The sequence below is a fragment of the Emys orbicularis genome, chromosome 2 (genome assembly GCF_028017835.1).
Source record: "Emys orbicularis isolate rEmyOrb1 chromosome 2, rEmyOrb1.hap1, whole genome shotgun sequence".
NCBI classification, from domain to species: domain Eukaryota; kingdom Metazoa; phylum Chordata; order Testudines; family Emydidae; genus Emys; species Emys orbicularis.
This window is the reverse complement of record NC_088684.1, coordinates 179,773,228-179,793,224: the sequence shown is the minus strand read 5'-3', so window position 1 is coordinate 179,793,224 and position 19,997 is coordinate 179,773,228. Positions and strand designations below refer to the sequence as shown.

General features: G+C 42.4%; 1 protein-coding gene across 1 annotated transcript in view; it reads right to left on the bottom strand.

Moving 5' to 3' along the window:
* BRD9 (bromodomain containing 9) overlaps positions 1–19,997 on the bottom strand; it is a 53,300-nt gene that overhangs the window by 11,720 nt on the left and 21,583 nt on the right. Inside the window, exons 8-12 of the mRNA XM_065397892.1 lie at positions 15,010–15,154; positions 10,997–11,072; positions 8,717–8,812; positions 3,206–3,338; positions 2,085–2,196 (exon numbers count right to left, since the gene is read on the bottom strand). Coding sequence (XP_065253964.1) covers positions 2,085–2,196; positions 3,206–3,338; positions 8,717–8,812; positions 10,997–11,072; positions 15,010–15,154 — 562 coding nt within the window. The remainder of the gene's footprint in view (positions 1–2,084; positions 2,197–3,205; positions 3,339–8,716; positions 8,813–10,996; positions 11,073–15,009; positions 15,155–19,997) is intronic.

The following is a 19,997-nucleotide window of genomic DNA, read 5'->3' as shown; positions in this document are numbered from 1 at the left end:
CATTTAACTATTTTAGTTAAAAACAATTTAACAAAAACAAACCTGATTTAAAAAAACTTGAATGTTTAAATTAAAAAATTCATATGCTTGCTTTGTTAAAACATTATGTTTGCTGTTGAAGAAAAAAATCCAGAATACATAACGTTGTTGTTTTAGTTAAATAAAACAATTTAAATGTCTGTTTGGTGATGTTCTCCTCCTAATACAGCATGGCAGGAAAATCCTCCAAATATTAATGATTAACTTGCTGAACTGGAGATAGCTCACCTCTCAGTGACTTCATAAATATCTGCTTCAACTACCTTTGGTAAATGAAATAACCAAAAAATATCATTCATTTTCTGATATAGCTGTAAAACTAATCTGAAAAGTTTTCAAAATAAATCACTTTAAAAATGTATAGTGTGTACTTTCTAAAAATGAAACCTACATCTATCTCTGAGTTGTGAAGAATATGTATTAAGGTTATAACCGGGGCCGGCTCCAGCTTTTTTGCCGCCCCAAGCAGCAAAGAGGGGGGGGGGGGGGGGGGGGGGGGGAAAGCCGCGATTGGCGGCTGCTCCACCACGCCGCTTCATTCTTCGGCCGCAATTTGGCGGCCGGTCCTTCCCTCCGAGAGGGACTGAGGGACCCGCCGCTGAAGACCCGGACGTGCCGCCCCTTTCCATTGGCCGCCCCAAGCACTTGCTTCCTGCGCTGGTGCCTGGAGCTGGCCCTGGTTATAACAACCAACAAGAATGCACTTTTACGTAGAAATCCATGATTAAATTGAGTCTTCCTGACTAGTGATTTAAATCAAATCCACCCTGATTGAAACTGATGGGATTATTTAGTGTTATTTTGACAAATAAAATATGCAGAATTTTAAAATACTGTGCACATAATTTTTATTTTTTGGCACAGAATTCCCCCAGGAGTACAATATAGTAACTATAGAGAAAAACAATGCCCAAATGAGCACAAAAGGGGGTGGAGGTGGGTGGGAAGAGAGAGAGAGAGAGAAAAAGGAAGAAATGTCCAGGGAAGCATTGAAAACACGGCACTGTTTTTTCTGTGGCCAGGCAGGAACTGAAGGGTATTTGAAGCCACACCCCCTTTTTAGTAGAGGGTCTCACACTTTATTACTTCTGTAGGCCAAACTCATTGCACATACTAGGGGCTCCTTACATTCCTCCATTCCCCCCGCCCCACCCTGCAAAAAAGCTCCCTGTATGCTACCCTCCCACCTCCCTCTATTTCAGGGACTATCTCCCTGCCACCCCCCCCCCCTCATGCCCGGATGCTCTGTGCACCCCCCCATGCCAGGGTCCCCCATTTTTCTATCCCCTTCCCAGGGGCTCTGTATGATCCCCCATTTCCCTGTTTTTTCACCAAAATCAACAGGGTTCTGCCCACTGACACCCAGAACGTTGTGTGAAATTTTGGAATTGATTAGATGCTGTGTTCAAAAGTTAGCACTTTACAGACTAATAAAGAAGTGCTCACTTCGTTTGGTCAATAACCTCAGATCCTGTGCTAGGAGTAGGAGAGAGGAGGATTTCAATAAATGCTGCTTGCTGGAAACATCTGTGCTTACACACTAAAGGTGTGTCTCTGTTAGAACACTGCATCCATATGGGCAATTCTTGAAAGCAGAGTGGTTTTTAGAGTGTAGATAACAGGAAACCGTTTTGCAATTCCTTGTTAGACTGTTTTCTCATGGCTGTGTGACTGTTACTTCCTATTAATGCTATATGCACACAAAGGAAGAAGTGATCTCCAAATATGGTGCATTTGGAAGACAGCTGAAATTTCTTTAGACATTTCATGTTGCTTAAAAACGGACATTGTTAGTAACCCTGGTAATACAGAGCCCAGCATTAACATGGTAATTTGTTTTCCAAACAGTTCCTTATACTGTTTTAATATTATGAATAACTAATTTTTCCACAAAATATGTGTTTAAAACAGCTAAAACATTTCCTGATAAATTAGAAACCTTTTAATGATACTTAGAAGTGAATGCTTAGGGATGAGAATAGGACCATCCTTATATGCTGCTTAAACTGTTTGATTAACTTCACTTCTGCATAACCGGGACCCACCTGCTTTAGCTGATAAATGGTTTTGGAATGATCACCACCAGTAATCTGATCCAGAAGATCATCCACTATTTTCTTACTGTAACTTCCAGAATCTTTCACAAATTCCTGTAAGCTAGAGGAAATGAAGATAAGGAATATTTAATCAGAAACTCAGAACGGTTGCATTTACTAAGCTGAAGCTTGTGGCTTTTAAAAGGATTGACAGTTTAATGGAAAGTAGCAGTTTCCCTCTCCAGAAAGTGATGGCTTTGCCACTGCTTCCCACGCAGATCGTACAAACTTGAAATAAGAGTTTATCAAAGATTAAAAAAATTATAGTTTGCTGTAACAGCATCAGAAACCTGAACAGGTCGGAAAGTAACATGCAAGATGTAAATATTTTACATTTGGCTTCATTAAAGAAATATGCAAAACTGACTCGGAACATATTTTCTATATTTTTTTCTATGTACTTTTCTAAGAATAGAAGAAAGAAAGAACAGTGATATTTATTTAATGAATTATACCATTACTTTGCAAGATCACATGTACTACCACAGAATAGATATGCCAGGCATTATTCACACCCTGGGCTCGGAAATTTTGCCCTGATCTCTGGATGTTAGACGCTTCTCCCCAGCTACACAGGATTTACCAACCTTTAGTACAAACTGTTGTTAGAACTTGAAATATTTGTTCACTGAAAAATAATTTCTAGACCCCATTATTTCTGTCATAGAAAAACCTGCCAGTTTGACCCTGTAAAGCCTTTTATTTCAGCACCCAAACTAGCAAACTTTAATAATCTTTATCACTTTACAACTTCAAAGTGTGGTCAACCCTTAAGTAAGCAGGCCTTGTAATGTAGGTTAATAAATAATATCACCACTTTAAACTTGGGAAAATTTAGGCAGAGAGGTTTGCTCAAAGTTGCAGAGTAAGCCAGTTTTAGAGCAGTTATTAGAAATCCAGGAGTTCTGGGCTCCTACTTCTTCTATGCTTGGCCCATTAGTCTGCATTGCCGCTCTGTAATTTGCTGTGAAAAAGCAATATGGAATATTATCTCTGCTAATCTAAGGAAAAATCTCTTTTCACAAAGGAAATAAGGCAGGCTTAGATTTCCCTGTTAAACAAATGCTTACCTTAAGGCACATTGTATCCCAGTTTCATCACCATATGCTGAATATAGCAGTTCCATTTCATCTGATTTCAGATCATGAAAGACAGAGTTGTTTTGCATTGAAAGTGCTGTACTAGCACTTGTAAGAAATGTGACTAGAATGAAAAAAAGGAGAAAAAGATAAAAAGTTATCTTGAGTGTAAAAAGCTCATCTGGAAAGAAAATAAGTCCTGTTTCCTTCCTGAAGAAGGTATGGAACGCTACACTGGTCCAAGGTCCAGTTCTTTTATATCAAGTCCTGACCTAGACCAATGCCAAAAGGGCATTGCAAGACCACAGAACCAGTGAGACTATTTTAAAGTTTGATTTTTATAAACCACTGGGAAAAATCACGATTATGCCACTAGAAAGCAAGACATTTATTGCTATCCACAGGGCTAAAACATTTATATTTAGGACTGGCCAGTCATAAAATATACCACCTAAAAACCACATTCTGTTGACCACCTTGCTTTCTTTTGCTAATTTAATTCCAATATGATTTAGCTGAAACCAGCATTTTTATTTGACAACCACAACTTCAATTCCAGACTTCAGCAAGAAAACAAAATATTATGAGGTGTTAGTTGCCAAATCATGGCAGACTGAAAACTATTGACAAGTTTTACAAAATTAACTTAAACAACAAACAATGAACCACCCCCACTTCATTACAGATTTAATAAAGTGACACTTACATGTTAAATCCAATCTCCTATGACCTGCTGGGGCTAAACATTTTGGCAGACCAGTACACATTTTTTCAGCATCAGTACATTTTATCCAAGAAATGCTAATTGCCAAATCATCAGAAAGAAGAAGTTATTCACTTGGTGCAGTAATGATGGTTCTTCGAGATTTGTGTCCCTATGGATGCTCCACTGTAGGTGTGTCTGCGTCCCTGCACTGCTGATCGGAGAACTTTGGTAGCAGTGTTTGTTGGGCTCGTGCATGCACTGTCTCTCCTTGTGCCTTGCCACGAGGCTAGCCGGCATGCGGGCTAACCATCCTCAGTTCTTTCTCTACTGCCGAGTCATAAATGAGAACTCAGAAACAGAGAGGAAGAAGGCAGATTGTGGAGCACCCATAGGGACACATGTCTCAAAGAATCATCATTACTGCACAAAGTGAGTAACAACTTCTTCTTCGAGTAGGGTCCCTATGGATGCTCCACCATAGGTGACTCCCAAGCAGTACTTATGGAGGGCTGGGACTTCAGAGTCGGGTCGGTTACAGATGACAGCACTGTGGAGCTGAAGATGGCATCAGAGGCAGAGTCTCCAGTGATCACATAGCGTTCTGCGAAGGTGTGGACTGACATTCATTTTGCCGCTCTGCAGATCTCTCAGATAGGGACATCCTTAAGGAATGATGAGGAGATCAATCTTGTGGAACATGTATGTATCAAGTCTGAAGGGGTCATGTTATGAATTTGGTAGCACTAATTGAATTCGAGACCCACTTGGAGAGTCTTTGGGCTGATATTGCTGAGCCCTTAGATCTTTCTGCCATAGAGAGGAACAGTCTAGAGGACTCCCTGAAGGCTCTTGTCCTATCGAGTGGAATGCTAGATGTTAGGAGATCCCTAAGGTATGCAGCATGGCCTCCCTCTTGTCTTGGTGAGGCTTGGAGTAGAAGATAGGAAGGTAGATTGATTCATATGAAAAGAGGAGATTACCTTAAGAATGAACTTCGGATGCAGTCTGAATGTAATCTTGTCTGGGAAGAATGCTGTGTAATAGAACTTCTTGTACTTCCCTTGAGCATGAGCTTTCTAGGTGCCAGAACCACGTGGGAGCCATGTTTTGATGCAGAGAATCCCCAAGTTGGGATGTATGGTTTGCCCTTTGTCCTGTGAGAGGAGGTGAGGAGTGGTCAGAAGGGAGATCAATGGGCACACCGCGAGCGGCATCAGGTAAGGGTACCAAGTCTGCCTTGGCCAAGTAAGAGCAATCAGGATTATGTGAGCTCTGTCCCTCTTTACCTTTAGCAGGACCTTCAGCAGAAGAGGAAACAGAGGAAAGGTGTAAAAAAAGGTCCTGGTCCCAGGGGAAAAGGAGTGCATGGCCCAGAGAGTGCTGTCCCATCTTGTTCTGTAAATGGCGAACAGGTCTGTGGACGGTATTCCCCACCATATGAACAAGTCATGAAGTAATGACAGTATCAAGTTCTGCATACCTAGGAGATAAGCTGTGGACAAGGTGACGTTATGAGAGATGCACCAGTTCCATAGCTTCATTGCTTCTGTGCATAGAGAGGGCGACCTGGTCCCTCCCTGGCAGTTAATGTAATACATATAGGCTATGTTGTCTGTTAGGATTTTCGTATGTGATCCTGCTATCCGTGGAAGGAAACGGGCACTGGCATTCCAGACCGCTCTCAACTCGAGGTGGTGGATGTGTAGGGATCTCTCTCTGCAGGTGACCATCTGCCTTGCGTCGTGAGGCTGTTTAAATGCATGCCCCATTCTATGATCGATGCATCAGTGGTAAGGAGCAATGATGGGGATGCCTGCGAGAAGGGAATCCCCTTTGTAAGCATTGGCTGGGTTCTCTTCCACTGGTCCAGGAAGTTTTTGATCCTGGTAGATAGTGACAGGGGGTTGTCCAGACTGTCTCTTTTCGGTCTGTAAAACAAACTGAACTATAGTTCTGTGCACCGCATATGGAGTCTGGTGTGTGGTATCACAGCTATGCTTGCCGCCATATGCCACAGGAGTTAGAGGCAAGAGTCTGGATGGTATTTGAGGACTGCATTGAGCTATGAGGGAGACCAGGATAGGAACCTGTCTTGAGGTAGGAAGGCTTTGGCCTGTAGTGTGTCTAGGTTGGCCTTGAGGGTTGACTTTTGGGTGTTGATCTGAAGGCCCAGTTTTGTGAATCAGTTTATTGTGGCATCAGTGGCTCGATGAGCCTCCTGGAGCGACGGGGCTCGGAGGAGACAATTGTCCAGGTCAGAGTAGATCATTATCCCTTGTGAGTGTTGATGAGTAGCTACCACACAGAACTTTGGAAAATACTCTGGGGTTGATGAAAGTCCGAAGGGGAGGACTCTGTAATGGTCATGTCCCAGAGTAAATCTGAGAAATCATCTGAGAGCCAGTAGCATTGAAATATGAAAGTAGGTGTCCTGTAGGTCAAGGGCCAAAAACCAGTCTCTCTGTTCCAATGATGGAATGATCGGCAATAAAGTGACAATCTTGAATTTCTGACTCTTGACAAACTTGTTGAGAGCTCTGAGGTCCAGAATAGGTCTCCAACCTCCCTTCCTTTTGGCTATTAGTAAGTAACAAGAGAAGAACCCCTTGCCTCGTAGATATCGAGGTATTGGTTATATAACTCCTAACTGCAGGAGTCAATCTATTTCCTAACATAGTAGACTCTCGTGAGAAGGGTCCCTGAAGAGGGACAGGGAAGGGTATTGTGGAGGGGGTTGAAAGGTGAAGTGGATGGAGTATCTGGATAGGATAATCTCTAGGATCCATCTGTCTAATGTTGTGTGCTCCCAGGCACTGCGGAACGCTGCCAAATGGGTGCATGGTCACAGACAGTAGCGTGGAGTGGTGTTGCAGCACCACAATCTGCCTGTCAAAAGTGGTGTTTAGGGGCAGAAGGTTGGGATGAAGATTGAGAACGAGCAGGTTTACACATTTAATAAATTTTCCCTTTTTCCTTTGGGGCTCATTGTGGCCCTGTGATGGAAATTGAGACAAATAGGGCCTGTGCTGGGATTGGGGGCTAAAACATCTCTTTTCCCCCCGGTATGTAGTTTCCCAGTGACCTGAGGGTGGCTCTGGAATCCTTCAAGATGTGAAGAAAGGAGTCAGTCTTCTCAGCGAAGAGTTTCACACCCTCAAAGGGGATGTCCTCCACTATAGTCCACACCTCCTTTGGGAATCCCGACAGGTGGAACCATGACACCAGTCTCATCACCACAGCTATGGAGATGGATCTGGCAGCCGTGCTGGTGGTGTCAAGAGCCGACTGCAACAATGTTTTTGTCACCAGCTGTCCCTCCTGAATGATGGCCTTAAAAGGATTCCTGAGAACTCTCCAACAACTTGTCAATAAAGTCATGTAACTTATTGTAATCCGTGTAGTCGTATTTTGTCCTGAGTGTCTGGTAACTGGCAATATGAAATTGTAAGGTGGACGAGGAATATGGCTTCCTATCAAAGAGATCGAGGCACTTCCAGGCACTCTGTCATAGGGTGTTGCCCCGGAATGATGTTGTCGGCCACGAGAGTTTAGAGCATCCACCACGATGGAATTGGATGGTGGGTAGGAGAAAAAGAACTCTGATTCCTTTGTGGGGACATAATATTTCTTGTCTACCCTCTTGCACATTGGGGCTACCGATGCTGGGGTTTGCCACATCCTTTTAGCCGGGTCTAAGATCGCTTCGTTGATTGGGAGGGCAATTTTCAAGTACGACTAAGAGTGGAGGATGTCGATGAGCTGGTGGTGCATGTCTTTGACCTGACTTCCTCCAATGGCATGTGGAGGGTATCCACTACTCTTTTCACCAGCTCCTTAAACAGGCAGAAATCATCTGCCATGGATGGTGGTGAAAGCATGACCTCTTCATCTGGGGAAGAGGAGGAGGAAGATACGGCTTCAAGTGTTATCTCATCCTCGGTGTCCTCTTCTTGCTCCTCAGTTTCTCGAGGCGCTCGATGCTGCGGATGAGGGAGTGTGCCTGGAGGATTGTCAGGCGATGCTGGACGCTTGCGAGGCAGGCTGTTTTTGTGCCACCCAGGGGTCCCAGTATGGCGGCATATGGCCTGGTGGAGGTGCACATGGGTGGCCATACCAAGATAGTGGTGGTGCTACCTGCTGGTACATTCCCGGACACTGTTGATCGTGGGTCCCATATGGAGCTCGGGAGGAGTACTGCTAAACCCCGTCTGGCTCACTATCTGATCTTCAATAACTCAGACATAGGTTAGGGGTTTGTTACAGGAGTGGGTGGGTGAGATTCTGTGGCCTGTGTTGTGCAGGAGGTCAGACTAGATGATCATAATGGTCCCCTCCGACCTTAAAGTCTCTGAGTGATTCCCTCACTTGATAGTGAAGGGGTATGACATGATTGCGGGGATATACTCTGTGCTACTGAAGTTCTCCGATCAGCAGCGCAGGGATGCAGACACACTTACAGTGGAGCACCCATAGGGACACCACTTGAAGATTTTTTATCCCCAAGAAAGCATCCAAAGGTATGCAGCTTCAGAAAAAAAATGTCTATTGCAGAGGTTATATTCAACTGAACAATAATGAAATCAACATAGCATTTTAATACTGCTATTTTCATAAAGTTTGCTTTTTGTTTTGATAATTAACATTTGCATTCAGTTGCAAATGCAAATACTATAATTTATAAAAATAGCTAACTGTACCAGAAATTTGGAGACAGAAGTAATCTGGAATTATTTGCTTTCTATAGTTTGATCAAGCACATACACTAAAGTTAAGCTATTTTCTTTCTACAGATTTACCTTTGTTTCTTCGTTCGTCTTTAAAGCCCAGTGTAGTGAAGCCAGGTAATAATTTGCTTGACAAAGAACTCAGATCCACTGGGTGAGTTTCTTCATCTATAATAATTTGATTAAATAAAAAATTAATATTATACATTTAATCATCTTTTCAAAATACCTTAGTATAAATTTCATATATTCCTACTTATGGAATTAAGATTAAATGATCTTAATGAGTATTTGGATACTTGTCACAATGATGGAAGATGCCACAAAGCTAAATAAAAGTAAAACAAGTAAATGATATGCATGAAGTACAGCCACAACTATCCAAGTTCTTGTTCTAATTTTCAAACACATTCAATTCAATATAGCTAAATTTCAAATCTTTCAACCAGAAGTTTGGTTTGTTTTATTGTTTTTATTTTAAGAGCACAGTATCACCTTGACACTTCCCCTTCCCACAAGAGCTGTAACAGTAAGGTATTACATCATGCTTCAAGTTTGGATGCTTCCAAAAAAACCCTGTAGAATGAATCATGTAAACAGTAATATGTTTATAGAGAACAAGGCTAAAACAAAAAAATAAGAATGCTAAATTAATGTACAAATTGTAACTGATTATGGGGACTTTATGCTAAAGTTGCATAAAAACTGTTTAATTAAAATAGTCAGCACAAGAGATGCTGAATGTGCACTGTTTCCATACTTAATGAAAAACACATTATTATACTTACAATGACCTCACTTCACATTAAGAGATTGGGCCATTTGTCTGACTCATCAGAGATGTGCTGCCCCTTTAAGGACTAGAGAGTTACCAGAGTTACCAGCTACAGCAGCTCCATAGCACATCAGAATGGGTACCCTAACCCATCCTCCCCATCTCTTCCAGTTACTTGGGGGGTGGATATTCATACCCACATCTATGCAGTAAAAGCCCTCTCTTTTACTTCGCCCAGGCTGAGCAGCACTCATCCTCCTGCCCTCAGCAGTTAAAATACCAGGTTTCATCATAATCCACTGTGGGCATTATGCTAGTTGGCGATGATGTCACAATTTATCATGTAAGCTTGGGGCAGATGTCCAATGCAGGTACTACATAGGGTATGGAGATGGTGATCAGATAGCATGGAGTGGGAAAGGATTTAAAGGAGGTATTCTTTAAAAGAGTAGAAAAAGCAGTGGGGGGAGGTCAGGACTCCTATGACTGGTATGGCAGGGACACCCCCTACTTTATAGCCCTCCCTTAACCCTCATTTGGGGAGTGGGGCAAGGTGGGTTGGCTGGGGAACAGGATCAGTAAGGGGGTCCGGGCGCCTGCCAGTAGCCCCCTCGGTATATGTAAATGATTATGGAATTATCTGCACCATAGAATTCTATCTGCTGGGTACTCCCAGACACTTAGGGTACGTCTTCACTACCCGCCATATTGGCGGGTAGCAATCGATTTATCCGGGATTGATATATCGCGTCTAGTTAAGACGCAATATATCGATCCCCGAACGCGCTCACCATCGACTCCGGAACTCCACCAGAGCAAGCGGCGGTAGCGCAGTTGACGGGGGAGCCGCGTCCGTCGATCCCGCGCCGTGTGGACCCCAGGTAATTCGATCCAAGATACTTCGACTTCAGCTACGCTATTCGCGTAGCTGAAGTTGTGTATCTTGGATCGATCCCCCCCCTCAGTGTAGGCCAGCCCTTAGGAATAAAGCTGCAGCCTAATTAAACCCCATTCAGTGTCTTCTTTCCTTCCAGCACTGCCGAACAATGGCATTCTCCTTTATAATGTCACAAAGATGTACAATAACGTATTGTCAATATTAGATTTTGTAACCCTCCAAACTACTATAAGCAACTGTTAAATCTCCCTCTGTTGGTCTCAGCCTTCAGCCCTTTCTGGCCACAGCACTCTGTCTAGCGAAACTTAGCAGACGACCCCCCGAATGCCTTCCTGCCTCCTGCTTTCACCAGCAGCCTGATCTGGCTCCACTGCTCACTAGTGAACTCTCTCAGCTCCCTCCTTCTGGAGTTTCCCCTTCCTGAAGCTCTCAACCCAGCTCTGCTCTTCTTCTGAGCTCTCTCACCGTTTCTGGACCCTGGATTCTGAACTCTGCCCGGCCTTTGGGCTGTATCTCATTTATAACTCTCAGAGGCAGCCCCGCCCTTCTCATTGCACCAAATGAGGGTGCACCTGGACTGAAACAGGAGAGCTGGACCCTGTTTCATTTGAGGGGCCAGCTACCCCGTTACACCACAGTTACCATTAGAAATACATCGTTAAAAGAACTAAACACTTACCTTCTGCTTCTGGATCTGATGAATTAACCACACTGAATAATAAAGATCCATCTCCATTCTTTTTCAGATAACCCATCTGTAAATAGAAGTATATGGATAAAAGAGTGGCCCTTATACCAGGGGTCTCAAACTCAAATAACCACGAGGGCCACATGAGGACTAGTACATTGGCCCGAGGGCCGCATTTACTCACACCTCCCCCCCCCCACTCCACCCCTTCCATGAGGCCCTGCCCCGCCTCTTCCCACCCCTTCCCTGCCCCCATTCCAACCCCCTCCCTGAAATCCCCACCCCAACTCTGCTCCCTCCCTGCCCCCAGGGGTGTGGCAGGGGCTCAGGGCAGGGAGTTGGGGTGTAGGGTGCAGGAGGGGTGAGGGGTGCGGCAGGGGGTCAGGGTGCAGCAGGGGGCTTAAGGCAGGGGGCTGGGGTGCAGGAGGGGTGTGGGGTGCAGCGGGGGGTTCAGGGCAGTGGGTCGGGGTGCAGGGTGCAGCAGGGGGCTCAGGGCAGTGGGTTGGGGTGCAGGAGGGGTACGGGGTATGGCAGGGGGTCGGGGTGCAGAAGGGGTGCGGCAGGGGGCTCAGGGCAGGGGGTTCAGCTGCAGGAGGGGTTCAGGGGGTGGGCTCTGGCCCGATGCGCACCTGGGGCAAGGCAGGTTCCCTGCCTGCCCGCCCTGCCCCCACGCCGCTCCGGGAAGCCGACGGAACCTGGGGAAGGAGGGGCGCTGGGGTGTGTGTGGCTGTTGCTTCAGGCACCGCCCCCAGCAGCTCCCATTGGCCGTGAATGGGGAACTGCGGCCAATGGGAGCTGCTGGGGGCGGTGCCTGAAGCAACAGCCACACACACCCCTGCGCCCCTCCTTCCCCAGGTTCCGTCGGCTTCCCGGAGTGGGGGCAGGGCGGGCAGGCAGGCAGCCTGCCCTGCCCCCGGTGCGCGTCGGGCCGGAGCCGCTCTAGGTAAACGCTGGGGGACAGCGGGGGGACCGCGAGGAGCTCGCAAGCCGCAGAAAATAACCCCGCGGGCCGCATGCGGCCCCCGGGCCGCGTGTTTGAGACCCCTGCCTTATACTCACCGTTATAGCTCAAAACAATCCAAATTTGAAACACTGAGATTTTAGTTTAGTTTACACAGGATTCTTTGAAAACATTTCCTAGCTGAACTTGGCCTCTCTTATACTGCACTTGTATAGTCCTTTTTCAATAAAATGGAATGTAGAGTCCTGGCTGTACGGTAACTTCCTTCTAATGAATGCTTCAAACAGTGAAGGCGTCCCTTGGAACAAATGATACTTTGTCCCTTATCTGACTTCTTATTCTAAACTCAGACCTAAAACTTGCTCCCCAGGCAGGAAATCCCATATTAATTCTGGACCTCAGTTTCATTTGTTCCATTTTCTAACAATAAGGATTTTTAACTGTCAGCAAGAGAACGTAACTCCCTCCTTCATGAGCTTTCTAAATCCCTGCTCTTAAAAGTGTAAGAGTGAAATCCTGGCCCCACTGAAGTCAATGGGCATTTCACTAATGACTCCACGGGAGCCAAGATTTCACTACAGGTGTCCACGCTGCTAAGGGTAGACTGCTCTTTGTTCCAGTAAATGCGACCATCGTGCCCATCCTCCATCACATCCATTTCCAAATCCAGTGTGAACTGCTTGTTTTCACATCTCTCCAACACTTGCTCCATCCTGTGTCTGGGACATAATATCTTCCTGCTCCCTTGCCACTCACTTCACCCAACTGCTACAGAATCACATGAACTAATTCATCTTTCTGTCTCTAAGTCTACCCCCCCTGTAAATTTACGACTTCAGTTCTCCTTTGGTTAAAGGAAACAGCAAACTTTCAATTACTTCAATTGGTGCTGAATCAAGCCCTTAGGGGGAAAAGACTATAATCAGAGGATCAGGACTACTTGAGCACACATGTCTGACTGTCTAAAGACAAGCTATGATCAGGAAGAGAACTGATAAATAGGATTTGCAGAGACACCACCACATGCTGATGACAGAGTAAAGCAGAAATATTACTACTCTTGATCCAAAAAGCCAAATACCTGCCTCTTCCCCATATCTGAGGGATGGGTGCTCTTTCATTCTTCTACTTGGAACTTACCTGCTGCTATTACTTTAAATCTCACATTAAATATCCCTCTCTTTCTAGCTCATGATTTTCTTTCTTAAAGCACTTGAAACTTCTCTTACGAAGTGCCACAAAGAAAATTATTTCTAAATAGTTCATTAAACTCCATATTACACATAATGAAATGGGTGATGCACACTTGGAAGGGGGAATGCACAAGAATGATACCTCCATGTCACAAAAGAGCAGCAATTTACACCAAGAAAGGGTTTGAGGGCGGGCCAGCATTGGCTGCAGCCACTGGGTCTGTACTAGCCTGTATTAAAGCCTGGGCCTTAAAAACTGCACATATGGAGCAACTTACTCCTTCTCCACATGCTCATCCCCTCTTCTTGTGAGCTGGTTACATTCTGCATCAACTAGCCCTCTTCAAAGAGTTTACCAACTGGCTGTTTCACACAGGACTGCTGCTGCATGTGGCTTTCAAAGGTCTGTTTGGAGGCTTCCAAAAGAGCCTCAATTCCCAGTATGCCCTTCTAATGACACAATGAAGCAGAAGGTCCAGTAGGGAACTATAGCTTCTCTCCTCTTTCCCCCTTGCTGAATCAACTGTGCTTACTGCAATTCCTCCTAACAGTCAGGGAGATAAGATGCAGGAAAAGTAAGTAAAGTTAAAGTTACCAACTATGCCCTTTGCCCATCATCCAAGCTCTCCAGCAAACCTTTCCCTCGCAATGACCACCAAATGCAGAGGAGCAAGCTGGACTGGGACAGTGGATGGGGGATGCACATGCATCTCGGGCCTTTTCAACTAAAGCAGTCTCTAGGAACTCCTGTCATCCTATAACATATGAGAGATGGGGGTGTGGAATGGAAAATGAAATTGAAGGTTCACTACAATGTTAAGTCTGCACATGATAAAATTATACAGTTGCTGTAAACCTCAATGTCTGCCTCAATGGAGGACTGGAGCTACTCAGGACTCTGATATAAGCAGAGAGTCCTGCAGTCTTCAAAATTTCCCAAGTTGCTATTTCCTACAGCACCCACACAACTCTCAGTACAACCTTGAGTAGCACCCTCTGCCCCGCCCACCCCACAAAAACAGCTTGTCACACCTACCCCATCATCGATTGCTGGGCAAACTTGTCAAAGTCACAAAGCTGGGCTCAGCATTTATGTTGGCCTTAGTGGCAGCTAATGAAGGAGACCCCCTAAATGATGTAGTTGACAACTAGGCAGCCTGTAAGCATACCCACATATCCACATCTATGTTATAACTGAACCCTCCTGCCCTAGGAGCAGCACTGGTGGATGTAATCTCTGGAGCCAGGTTCAAGACAGTTTAGCCTGCTGTTAGTGCCCCAGGTTCATCAACACAGCCAGGTGCAGATGGCAGGGTATGTTCTTCATGTAGTGTCACTCAAGAATGTGTTGTGAGCAGCAGAACCAAAAAGAGTTTGGGGAGCAGGGGCACTGGGATCTATACCTGAAGTAGGAAGTTAGGAAAATTAAAGATGAACTCCAAAAGGGGAAAGAATTCCTAATAACCCTCAAATACATACTAACGCTAATTCACCTCCAGCTACCTGTTAACGTGGTAGACAAGAGAATCCTGCCACTATGTTACAGTCATCTCTAAGGGTAAGGACTCCAAAGCAGCTAACCTAACTACCTGACTATTTTCTCCTGGTGAAATTCCGCAGAGAACTGACATGAGACCTACATGCCACTTAAGAGCCACTGAAACCCTAATTAAATGGCTTAAATGGGACTTAAGTGATACAGTCCTTTTGCTGGTCTTCCATAAAAGGTGAATTTCACCTGCCATAGACTTCACGGCACTCCGGAAATGTAAGCAGAATCCATAGAACTTATTTCTTGTGATGTGACAAATATTTACAAGTCAGACACTATATAAAATGGTAGACTTGACCATGTTGTAGACCTTGCTGTTTGGTAGATATCTGTTGATCCTGTCTCGAGCTTCATCTGCTGCATGCTCCACCAAGGCTAGGACATGTTCTTCAGCAGTGCTGTCTGTTAGACTGCATGCATTTCCTTCAGGTTCAAATATGCAACTAAAACAGAGTACAAATTGTTCAAATAAAAATGGAACCAAACCCATTTTCAAAACAATCTAATGTTTCATATTAACCAACATCCAACACATTCTTGTTTCTGATGACAAGTGTGAATTTTAAAGTTTACTTTTCAGTTGAACCCTTTTAACGAAAATAGCTACAAGCAGCTAAATACAAATGGAAGAACCACGAACCATACATTAATGGAACAGGACAGACAGTTTGAGCTACTTCATATATAAATGTAAAAAAAAGTGTAGAAAGGGAATGTTGTGGAAGAACAGAGAGAATGCATCATCTCTGTATTATATACATTTTAAAAGAATAATTTTGGGTCTAAGAGGCTTATGAATTATGAGGTCACTAGGGTACCATGAGCCATTTCTCAGGTGGTATGTAAGGCGCTGTGTAAATTAGATTTCAGGATGGATAAAAGTCAGTAATTAAAAAAAAAAAAAAAAAAAAAAATCAGATTTTTTTGATAAAATGCTTTTTGAGGGAAAAAACCTATCTAAAGATAGTTTTAATTAAGATACATTATAGCTCAAAGATATCTCATCATGGAATAGGGATTATAAAAATTCTAATTCTATAATATGAGACAATATATTCATGTAATGTTTAAGAAAAGTTTTGTAAATGAGTTCCAATAGTTCATGTATTAGGGACCCAATTTTATGGGGTTCTAGGGGCTTCTGTATAGATTATTTAGGTTAATCTTTCTGTCTACCCAATGGGACTCAGTGCTCAGTCTAGAATATACCATCAGAGATGCTTAGTTTTGCAGTTCTCAAACTGTGGATTTGTGTCTCCAGAGATAATATGCTTGTTAACAGTAAAAATGTTTTTAAATAAATAAATAATATACAGAGGTGAGAAATAACAGACCTCAATCCTATTGTTTCCCTGCAAATTTGTGTACACAGAGTCAATCCCTTACCTCTTTCTAAATGTGCAAAGTTTCAAAAAGTTCAATGAATACAAGATTGTTGGGGGCGGAATAGATCTGGACAAGGAGAAGTTGATTAGTTGAGATAAATGTGAGAAGGGAGGGACAGGCAGTAGAAACAAATGTGAAACTGTTTGAGCAGCATATTCCAGAAGTCTTGAGGTCTTTCTGAGTGTAGCCTTCGTTGATTTGAGATCTACCATACCATTCTCTCACCAGAAGGGAAGACCTACAATGGCAGCAGGCCGTAAAAGAGACCCAGTGTGGGAATATTTTAAATGAAGTTCCTCTACCTGTGGGTAAGACATGCATGCATGCAAAATGCAAACAGTGCAACAAAGAAATGCAAGGCCTGTTTGCCTAAATGAAACATCATGAGAAGTGTTCCTTCTCAGAAGGAAGCTGCGTTGAAGATGATGAAAAGAACTTGTCTGAACATGCAGGATCTTCAGGTTGGTAAACTTTTTCATTACATACTTCTTTCCTAAGGACTGCCTGTCTTCCTTCTGGACTATTCTTGAATTCTCATGTTTGAGCAAAAAATATAGTAGTTACTCTATGGTACTACCATTTTAGATGCAGTTGTGATAAAAATATATAGCTGAAATAGGCAGATCTTCCTTTTACAATTTCACCTTTAAAAAGTAGTACTGAGTGTCAGTGAATGCAATGAGTAATACTAAATGAGCAGTATGGTAATAATAATTAAATAACTGCATTGACTTATTTTGTTTAGGAGAATCCATCCTCAACATACAGGATTCTGAAGACTATCCACCTTCAAGATCACCATCATTTTCTATAGTTTCAGAGTTATCTGCTAATGATAGTGTTTCAGTCACATCACGTATGTCAAAATAGCCAGTCTATCACCCATAGCAAAAAGAAAAAAAAAATCTCCATCATCCAGAAACAACCATAGATAAGTTTGTGATAAGAAGCATCAGATTACAAAAAGAGGTAATTGATTAAAAAAATGCCTGGTTTGTTTATGCAACAAACTCTCCTTTCCATATGATTGAGAGCCTACACTTCATTAACATGGTTCAGTCATTAAGACCAGGATACAGATGCAGATGTTGCAGGCAAACTGCTGGATAAAGTGCATGAAAAAGAAATCGAGTAGTGTGTAAAAGGTCTAGAGGGTGAAATTGTTAACGTGAGTCTTGATGGGTGGAGCAATGTCCACAATGATCCTGTTGTATGTGCTTGTGTGACAACAGAAGAAGGGAATGTCTTCCTTACAGAAACAACTGATACATCAGGAAATGCACATGCAGCAGAATACTTACCAGAAGTAGCAGTAAAAGCTATAACAAACTGTGAAAAAAAATTCAAATGTCTATTACGCAGCTTGGTCATAGACAACGTTGCAAATGTATCCAAGATAAGAAGAAATTTAGAAGAGAGTGAAGAGAGTCCCAAGCTAATAACATACGGTTGCAGTGCTCATTTGATGCATCTCCTAGCCAAAGACTTCAGTATTCCAGAAATAAAGGCTAATGTTGTTGAAACTGCAAAATACTTCCGTAACAACCACTTTGCAGCAGCTGCTCTGAAAAAAGTGGGAGGAACCAAGCTAACTCTCCCACAAGACGTGTGATGGAACTCAGTAGTGGACTGTTTTGAGCACTACAGCAAGAGCTGACCTCATCTGATGACAGTTTGTGAACAAAATCGTGAAAAAATAGATGGCACTGTCACAGCCAAAGTTCTCAACATTGGGCTTAAGAGAAATGTTGAACACATGCTGAGTACCCTGAAGCCTATTTCTGTAACCTTGAACAAAATGCAGGGAAATAGCTGTTTTATTGTTGATGCTGTTGAAATTTGGAACTGAGTGAGATCTTAAAAAGAGAAATATTCAATGACAGAGTTAAATTACAAGCATTAAAAAAAAACGAATGGGACAATCACCATCTCCAGCTCATTTTCTTGCAAATATTCTCAATATTCGGTACCAAGGTCAAACCGTAACTGTTGAAGAAGAGGAGTTGGCTATGACATGGACATCCAGCAATCATCCCTCCATAATGCCAACTATAATAAACTTCAGAGCTAAGAGTGAACCAGTCAAGAAATATATGTTTGCGGATGATGTTTTAAAGAAAGTCAGACCAGTGAACTGGTGGAAGTCCCATAAGCACTTGGATTCAGAGACTGTTGAAGTGATAATCTCACTTTTAACAGCAGTAGCTTCTCCTGCCAGTGTAGAAAGAATATTTTCTTCCTTTGGACTAATTCATTCCAAATTGAGAAATGGTTTGGGACTTGAAAAAGCAGGAAAGCTTGTTTTTCTTTTCCAGATTATGAACAAACAGGAAAATGAAGGTGAAGACAACTGAGTTATTTGCAGAAGCCAATATTTTAAATTTCTCATGTTGACCTGGCTGACTTAGTAGATTTATTTAAAAAAAAAAAAAAATTTTCATTTAACTATTTTAAACAATTTTAACAAAAACAAGTCTGAATTTAAAAAACTTGAATGTTTAACTATATTCAAAAAATCTCATGCTTATATTGTTAAACTATTATATGTTTGCTTTTGAAGAAAAAAAATCCAGAATACATAACGTTGTTGTTTTAGTTAAATAAAACAATTTAGATGTCTGTCTGGTGATGTTCTCCTCTTAATACAGCAGGGCAAAAAAATCCTCCAAATATTAATGATTAACCTGTTGAATTGGAGATATTTATGAAGTCATTGGGAGGTGAACTATCTGCTTCAACTACCTTTGGTAAATGAAATAACCAAACAATCATTCATTTTCTGATATAGCTGTAAAACTAATCTGAAAAGTTTTCAAAATAAATCACTTTAAATATGTATAATGTGTGCCTTCTAAAAATGAAGCCTACATCTATCTCTGAGTTTTGAAGAATATGTATTAAGGTTATAACAACCAACAAGAATGCACTTTTATGTAGAAATCCATGATTAAATCAAGACTGACTAGTGATTTAAATCATGATTTAAAATCAAATCCACCCTGTTCGATTTCCTTACACCAATCTTTTTTCCCTTCTGTGATCCTTCCAATCACTCAGCATGCAAGTTACATCAGTATAGAATCCCTTAAACCCAGTGGCCCAAAATCAGATGGGATGTATAAACAGCAAATATTGCAAAAGTCACATTTACAGAAAAATGCAAAAGGTCACAGGTACATTTTGAGCAAAATATCCTTGATTGTCTGATAATTAGGGCTGTCAATTAATCGCAGTTAACTCATGCAATTAACTCAAAAAAATTAATCACAATTAATTGCAGTTTTAATCGCACTGTTAAACAATAAAATACCAATTGAAATTCATTAAATATGTCAGATGTTTTTCTACATTTTCAAATATATTGATTTCAATTACAACACAGAATACAAAGTGTACAGTGCTCACTATTATTTTTATTACAAATATTTGCACTGTAAAAATGATTTTTCAATTCACCTCAAACAAGTACCATAGTGCAATCTCTTTATCGTGAAAGTGCAACTTACAAATGTAGATTTTTTGTGTTACATAACTGCACTCAAAAACAAAGCAATGTAAAACTTTAGAGCCTACAAGTCCACTCAGTCCTACTTCTTGTTCAGCCAATTGCTAAGAGAAACACGTTTGTTTACATTTATAGGAGATAATTCTGCCCACTTATTTACAATGTCACCTGAAAGTGAGAACAATAACAAAAATGCATTAATTAAATCTGTGACTGAACTCCTTGGGGAGAACTGTATGTCTACTGTTCTGTGTTTTACCCACATTCTACCATATATTTCATGTTATAGCTGTCTCGGATGATGACCCAGGATGTTGTTCGTTTTAAGAACACTTTCACTGCAGATTTGACAAAATGCAAAGAAGGTACCAATGTGAGATTTCTAAAGATAGAGA